At 36.7% G+C, this 8,755-nt stretch overlaps 1 protein-coding gene across 1 annotated transcript; it reads left to right on the top strand.

Moving 5' to 3' along the window:
- Positions 1-1,060: 1,060 nt before the first annotated feature.
- Positions 1,061-8,169, top strand: VCAM1 (vascular cell adhesion molecule 1; the record flags this gene model as incomplete). Its single annotated transcript, XM_082003302.1, has 7 exons — positions 1,061-1,124; positions 1,850-2,128; positions 2,870-3,187; positions 3,804-4,076; positions 4,648-4,914; positions 5,216-5,482; positions 8,009-8,169. 7 exons carry the CDS (start codon positions 1,061-1,063, stop codon positions 8,167-8,169), a joined length of 1,629 nt encoding a protein of 542 aa, XP_081859428.1.
- Positions 8,170-8,755: the final 586 nt, after the last annotated feature.

Genomic DNA, 8,755 nt, shown 5'->3' on the forward strand with positions numbered 1-8,755 from the left:
TCATAATTGACCAATATTCAACTACTCAAGTAGTTGAATAAATAAACAATTGAGATTTGGAAACATTTATCCATTCTTTGCATTCATAGCATTTCCCAATTGAAAATTAAACACTGAACAGGTTATTTTACTTTTTTATAACATTGTCTCTATATTAACCAGTAATAGTTGTCCTCAGAAATATTCCAAACTGGATTTGTACACCCAATGGAAACCAAATATTGAAAAGGTTCTATAATTAAACTGCTAAACTTCAGTTATACATAAACAGGACTTTAAAGATCTGAGAGGCATAACAATAACATAATGCATACCAGCAGCATCTTGAAAGAGGGACATTTGAGAGGCATTTTTAAAGTGGAATTGTGAAAATTGGTTCATTCAATTAATCCAAACAGGATGAGCCTGATTCAAGCTGATCAAGTTCTGACCTGAGATCTGGAGATCTGCTCCAGACTTCTGTTATCTGACTTATTTATTCATTTTTAGGGATCAAAAATACTTAGGATCATGAGTAACATCACCTCTGAAACTGGTAGCAGAGTTTTCAAAGGGAATACTCAGTTAGGTAAGATTATTTGCAGAATCGAGTATTGTTGGAAGTATTCTTAAGGCACAGCCCTACAAAAATATTTGCGCTAAAAGCAAACTCGAATAACTTTTCTGAGATATAGTGCCACTCAGTTACTTGGAATTACCGACATTCTTTCATTTTATCAGTTGTGTGCAGGATGAGACCTGGGGTTTTTTAAGTCTGTGGTCACTGTGTTACGAGTCTTAATAATTGTTTTTTTCCTGGGCTTAAAATTCTGTATTAAAAAAAGGCAGCAGAGGGCGCTGAGCCCCCCGGCACAGCCCGGCGTGGATCCCTTCCTCCCGGCTCTGGATTTCCCCGTCCAGGGATTTCCCCCTCCACCACGAGGAGAGCCTTTATAAAGAGCACACTGGCTCTATTCCGATAAACTGTTGCAGAGCAGCAGGATCTCACTGTGCTTCTTCACAGAAAATAGAAAGTAAAGCTTTTGAATTGACTTTCTTTACCTAGTAACAGCAATTACAAATGTTAAAACAGATGGGAAGAACAAGCCAAGCCGTGCTAATAATTTTGCATGTGTTAATGACTGGTAAGTTGGTGGGGGTGGTGGTTTACTTTATTTGTTTTTATTTTTGTTAAGTGTAAACTGACCTACAATTTACTGTTTGATCTTCATTTCCCTTTGTTCCAGTTGCTTTTACATTTCAGTGAATACAACTGCCGATTAAGTAGTTTTGACAAAATGTCAGGAAGCTTTTTTTTGACATTTACTTTGCGCTTTTGCAGTGCTCTGGAACGACACAGTAATTTTCTTGTTGAGTTTGCTAGAAGGCGGTCTAGGAGACAACTGCCGTAAATCACTGCCTGTTTGATTTTTACTGTCATCCCTGACAGTATCAGTCAAGTTTAGTACTAAATGTCCTGTTGAAAGTGATTCTGCAGTTGTCCTTGCTATCTTTCTTACCACCCCTCTTCTCAAATGTTACAAAGTTTTAGAACGAGACCCATCTGACAAAAAAGTTATATTGTGCCGATGCATTCATTTGCACTGACAGCATTGAGTTTATGCCATTTCATACATGAGAACTGTCTGTTAGAGTCATCTGAGTCTGTATTATCTTTGAGAAAAATAGCAATGTTTATGGTGCATTTTGGAGATGTAAATCATTGCATAAGCTTTATTACTTTATGGTTGTGTGGAGGTTAAACAAAACTTGCAAAGTAATGACTTCATGTCACAGTAGAGCATGAGAAGAAATGGGAAAATAAATGTTGAGAATACTGCTGAGTTTATGTATATTCTCCTTATTGTAGTTAAAGCTTTTGAAATGGACATTATACCTGCTAACAGAATTGTTGCACAGATTGGAGAAACACTCATACTCACGTGCAATACTACTGGCTGTGCATCACCAAGTTTTTCCTGGAGAACCCAGATGGACAACCCCCTTGGAGGAACAGTGAGCAACCATAGGACATACTCTACCTTGACTATGAACCCAGTTAGCGTTGTGAATTCTCATGATTATCTGTGTACTGTCTTCTGTGGTGAGAAAGAGAAAAAAGAGAAGAGTATCAAAGTTGAACTTTACTGTAAGTAAAAATGTAAAATTCTCTTTAAGTAGTACACATTCATAAAAAATCAATAATTGTTTTTAGATATCATGGTTGGTAGTTAACTGATAATGCTATGATAAAGAGTCTGGTATAGCTCAATGTATGTTTCCTTGTAAGATTCCTCTATCTGTCTGTTCAGGACTCTTTCTCAGCCCCTTTCTGCTTAGCTTTCTGCATCAAAGGTAGTACGTACTGGTCTTATTTATTCTTATTATTGGTAATACTTGAAAGCCAAAACATAGACTCCTTAAAACATTCATAGAGTTGGAAAAATAAAAACAAACACCAATGTGGTTGAGATGGATGTATCTGGGAAACCTGCAAGTGTACAGCACCTAATCAAAGACTTTGCAGTTTGCAGGGAATGATTCAGATGTCTAAATCTACCAGCACAGAAAACAGGATACCACCAGTGTATGGATTGCTCTGGATGCCTATATTTAGGCAGCTGCATCACTACCTAGGTGCCTTGCTGGTTCTTATTAGATCATTTGTGATCATATTTCAACAATTGTACAAATATAATTCCTGTTAGTGTATGAACTGCTTATAAAAGACCTGTATGTCTTCATATCAAGATATGTCTTGTAATAACATTGATATAATGTCATGTTCTGAATGCCTCTAAACTCAAGATGTTTGATGTCTGATTATTGCTCTTATGTTGAACCTAGAGCTCGTCTCTGCTAGATAAAGAAATTAATTTAATTCTTTCAGCTTTCCCCAGTGATCCTATCATTGAGATCAGCCCGTCCTTAGTTGCTGGAGAACCAGTCACTGTCGTGTGTAAAATTCCTGATGTGTATCCTTCTGATCACCTGGAAGTACTCCTAAAGAAAGAGGAACATGTTCTTCATGAGGAAAATTTTTATGAAGATGACTGCACAAATACAGAGACCAAAATTGTGACATATTCATTTAATCCCACGGCTGAAGATATTGGGAAAGAGATTACCTGTGTGGCCAAGTTACCAATTGCTAATATGGACTTTGAACCCAAAGAAAGAGTAACTTCTCAGAAACTGAATGCAAACTGTAAGTATTTTTATTCTAGGGCTTTCACACCAAGTACACTGTTTAATGTTAAGTTTCATGGAATGGGTTTAGAAAGTGTGTGCTATAAATCATTTATAATCTGCACTTCTTACCTATATTATTTTTGTAGATAATCTATTGTATTCAGCTGAATTCTGTTGTATTCAGTAACAGTCATTGAGTCATTAAATACCCTCTGTTGTTCATGTCAGAAGTTAGGCAATGCTTTAGTAACTCCTCTCTCACTCTCTTACCTTGGGCACTGGTGCTCAGTCAGAAAGTGAAGACCAGAAGAAAAATGGCAGCATGCAGATAAACAATTGTTTTTAAAATTGCCATTGTATGCTTAGCAGTTCCAAGTTTATAGCCCTAAACAAATGTAAGAGAAAAAAAAAAAAACATATTTGTACACATTTTGTCTAGCTTAGCTTTCAAAGCTGTGAGCTAAATGTCTTATCAAGTCTGGAAAAATTGTTCTGCTGTGTTACTGGAGTACACATTATTCATTTTCACTTGGTACTGTGTGAAATGTACCTCCAGAGAAGCTAGTGTTAAAAGATGTGCATGTCATTCTTCATTAACTTACTCACCTAAACTCTCTTTTGTTCTCTTCCAGTTGGTCCACAAAATACTATCATTACTGTGTCTCCAGGCAACTCGCCAATGGAAGGAGATCCTCTAAAACTCACTTGTATGACTGAGAGTAATCCACCACCACAAATAGTTTGGAGAAAACATGTGGCTGATGAAAGCATTCAGCATCTGATAGAAAACAATGTCCTTTCTATTTCCCATGCCCGTTTCACTGATTCAGGACTGTACATATGTGAAGTGATTAATCTGGTAACTAATAAAACAGAGAAAGCAACTGTGGACATTGTTATACAAGGTACAAGTCTGCTTGAATTTAACTTGTATTATCCAGTACCCAGCTGGCAGCTGCCTGTTGGGTTGGAGGATGCCATAACGCTTCTTTGCTCTGTATTCAGGATTTAGCTTTCAATTTACTGCTGCTCTTCATGGGCTGTGCTTTTCATTTCTATGCTTTATTTTCAGCTAATTCTCTCTGTAATGCTATTGTACATGCATACCTTTATACATTTCCTGTAATGGAACACTCAAAGTGATAAAAGAAGCTGAGAGTGGTGGTGTGGGGGACACTGTTATTTCCTTGAAATACTAATGTACATAGCAATTTCACAGGGACATCACAGTCTCCTTCTTTGAACTAATAGTTTTACTCTTTAGTAGTAAATTTAGTAGTCATTTAATAATAAAACTATTTGGGGCATTATTATTACTTATTACTACTGTTTCAACAGAGCCAAAAGTCTCAGATGGAGCCTGGGACCAAAACTAAAACAAACAGATCCTTGAACAAGCAATTCTTGTTTTCTTTAAACCCTCTCCATCTTTAGTACTTTTGCATTAGTATAACAGCCTTTTCGTTTGTCATGCAGGTGCTCCAAACATAGCAGAACTCTCCATCGAGCCTTCTACAACAGTTCGAGAAGGAGAAAATGTTTCCGTACAGTGTTCTGCTGAGAGTAACCCTCCTCCCAATATTATTTTAAGGAGAAAATCTGACAGTGCAGACATGGGGCCTTACAGTGAGGGGAGAATTCTCCTTCTTCCATCTGTGACATTCCTAAATGGAGGAGACTATGAATGTGTAGCAGAAAATAAGTTTGGAAAAAGCAAAAGTGAAATAACACTTAATGTGGAATGTAAGTATGTGTAATGTTACTCTCATAAGAAAAGAGCAGTGGTGATGAGCAAAACAAAGACATGAAATCTTTAATGTAATGGTAATCTTAAGTCAGGATCTGAATGAGCGAGAAACTGATCTACTTTCTTAACATTCTTGGTTAGAAGTACTTGATTAGCTCTGATACTGTGTGCTTTACTTATTCTGAGAATGAAAAAGGAACTAACTTTGGGAGGCTGACAACCTAGCATCCAGTAGGATATGTTGGATCCATCTCTAAAAAATCCAGTTATAATTAACTACAGGATTCTTCCTTTCAGATGGACCAAAGAATACAATGATCTCTGTTATCCCTGCTACTGCTGTTAAAGAAGGAGAAACTGTCATGATGAAATGTACTAGTTCTGGTAATCCAGCTCCAGTGATCTCTTGGAAGAGAAAGAAAACCACTGGGGAGGATGAGAAAATTTTTAAAGGTGCAACTTTAACTATACAGAACATAAGAAGTCAAGATCTGGGGCTTTACGAGTGTGAAGCTTATAACCAATTTGGCAAAGAAGAAAAGGCTGTGAAATTACTTGTTCAAGGTTAGTAGAACAAGACAGAACACATTTTTTTTTGTTTTATGTTCTCTAGGTCCAGATCTCGTTCTGTGGAGGGTGAGGGGATTCTGTCTTCGATGTCAGTGGAGTTAAAAGGTGGCCCTAATGTCATTAAGTCATTTAGTAATTTTTAAACAATGAAGGGTGAAATCTGCCTTAGTACAGATAGCTTATGCAAAGCCCTCAGTTGAGCTTCCATCACTCCTTCCAATTGGCAAATGTATGCATGAGGGAAAGAAGTTATGCAGTGCCTATATGTTCTTCCAAATGGGTCTCAGTGAAGGATCCAGATACTTGCATACAGAAGATTCAAAGGGAAAGCACATGCTGAAACTCCTCTGTGGAGGGACTGTATTATAGCCTCTTGGCTCTTCTTTAAGTTAAGACTGTATCCTGTTAGCGCAAGGTACATTTAAGCTATACCAAATGCTGATTCCTCAACCTACATGCAATGATAGCAAAGTTTAATTTTCAGTAGTAAGCAGACTTTCTGCTTTAGCCCTGCTGCTTCTGTTTATTACATGGCAACAGTGTATTTCTTAGGGATCGCTTCTGCAACTAATCCATCTCTCTTCCTTTTTCTTTACTATTTTTGTAGCTGCACAAAAAAAATACACTTTCAGTTTTCCGTTCAAGTGCAGTGATACAAGGACAAAGTGTTACCACCTCTTGCATGTCTGTGGATGTTACATCCGTTCAGAGTACCATGTGAAAGAAAATAGGTGATGGGATCGCAACCCTTGAAACAGTATATGGCAAATATAGCATAGACAGGGCTCAGCTGAAGGATGTAGGAACATAGGAGTGCATATCATTCATGAACTGGGAGAACAGTCTCAGCACATAGTACTTTATGTCAAAGGCTAGTTAAAATAACTATTGTACAGAGTTAGCATTAGGATTTGTTTTAGACAGAATGGCAGCTTCAATTCTATTAAGAATGGATTGTCTTTAAACAAACAAACAACTGAGATGAGTTGCACAGGTTCTTGTCATAAGTGGTAGGATGTTAGTGCTAATGAAAACTTCTGTCCAAAATGGCAGATGCACAAAATAGTTGCTGCTTCAAATTTTTTCATAGTTCCACTTCCACCTTTGAAAACAGGATGTAAAATTGTGGAACATAGTGAAAAAAAATACTATTCTAGGACTCCTTCCTTTGCCTTTTTTCCTATTTCTCATCTGTTGAAAGAGGACATCAACCTCTGGGTCCATTGGTCTGTGTCCTTTCATGAACTCAAATGAATAAACAGTGAATTTAAAATAAGAAAAGAAGAAAAGGCTTGATATCATGTAAAAGATATGCAACATACTCCATCAATTGACAAAATGTTCTTTGTTAGCTGCTGATGACTGCAGTGTGTGAAGGATAGCTAGTGACAGAGTAGTGTCTAAAGCTATGTGCTTGAATATTATAGTGAGTCCACTAACTGGATTAGTACTGTGTGTGTACAAGCTGCTGATACTTTACAAGTGTTTTGCTTCTGTTCATTGCTAAATCCTACCTTGCATTTCTTTTCTTTTCAGTTCCTCCCCAAAATATTACTGTGTTAGTATATCCATCAGAAAATGTTAAAGAAGGAGAAAATGTCACTATTACATGTAGCACATACAGTAACCCACCATCACAGATGGTCCTGAAAAAAGTTCATCAGGAGAAAGAAATTATTCTGCCATCAGTGAATGGAACCTTTATACTCTACAATGTTACCAAAAATGATACAGGCAGATATTTGCTTGATGTTTTCAATGAGGTTGGAAACAACATCAAAGTGATTGAGATAGCTGTTGTAGGTAGGTAGATCTATTGCCTTAAACTTATCTTGTTTGTCCTTTCTAATGAGTTTTGTGTCGAGGTGAGCACTAGTTCATGGCTGATCCTTGTGCAACAATACTGCAGTTAACCTAAAAAAAACCCCAAAATCAAACCAAGTAACAGAACAGTTGGTGAGAGTAAGCTGTATTTAACCTCCTTTTAGCGTGGATGTTATTGTCTCTCTTACCTGAGTTCGTGCAGTAGCTTTAAGGATAGGGCCAAAAAAAGGTAGAGCCTGGCTGCATTTCTGTCCATTTGCATGAACAGTGAGACTAATCCAGAGAACGTTCCGTTTGACAAAAAAATCTGAAAATCAGGATTTTTAAACATGGTCTTCTCCTGAAGCATTGTTTCCAGGATGTAGAAATGTCCCCAGATGTTTCCTGCATAAAATACATGATATTCTTATATTCTTCATGAACTCCATGGTATTCATCATTGTAGATGATATCAGATGTGTTTGAACCTGCATAGCAAATTCAAGACCAAGATAGTGGCTAGGAATTAATGTGTGCAATATGGACATATTAAAGAAAAAAGCATAAGGAGAATGTTTTGAAATGTGCTTTGTGCATGAAAACAGAAATAGTGTTCCAAATGAAGGTCATTGATAACACTGCTTTTTCAGTAATATACATGTATCTGTTTCAGTCAGTTTTTACAGAACTTTTTTCTCCTTCTGTCTCCATTTGCAGGAAGATTGGAAAAACCAGATCAAATGATACCACTGATTATTGCATTCTCCTGTGTAACAGCAATAGCAGTACCTGTAGTTGCAATTTTGATCTACGTGTCAAGAAAAGCAAAGATAAATGGATCCTACAGTCTTGTAAAAGCACTTAGGCTGAAAGTGTGATAGTGTGAATATAAGCCTAAGTTTATAATAAGCAATGTTATTTATTGTGACTGGTTCTACTCTTCTATAACATGTGGTAACAAACAAGTGAATTAAGAACACAGCCATGTGATAGCAAATGGATTTTTTTCCCCCATGTTTTGATAAGTATTTTGGTATTTAAATTAAAGGGAAAGCTAGCATCCTGTCCTAGAAATTGGTAAATCACTTCTGTGTTGAAGCATGTGGAACAGAGAGTTCCTTGAAGAACTAGGTTTGTACATAGTGTATAATTTGTGTTATAAATATGCTCAACTGAATATCAGTTTGTAAAATTGCAGTCTTACTGCAACTGTACAGAGAAATGTTGTTAATTCAAAGATATAAATCAGCATTACTTGAGCTGATCAGATGATAATGTTTTATTTTGTATTACTCTACAGAGTGAATGTTTTTAATACAATTTGTCTGCTTGTGGTAATGTTTGGAAAATGTTCCCTTTTCACTTGTATTGCCATAAACTCTGTACCTTCAATGAAGTTATACAATCACTGGGCTATGCATTTGTAATTAATTTAACTTCAAGGCTCATTTGTAAAACATGTTA

The sequence above is a fragment of the Phaethon aethereus genome (genome assembly GCF_964289735.1).
Source record: "Phaethon aethereus genome assembly, chromosome: 8".
NCBI lineage: Eukaryota > Metazoa > Chordata > Aves > Phaethontiformes > Phaethontidae > Phaethon > Phaethon aethereus.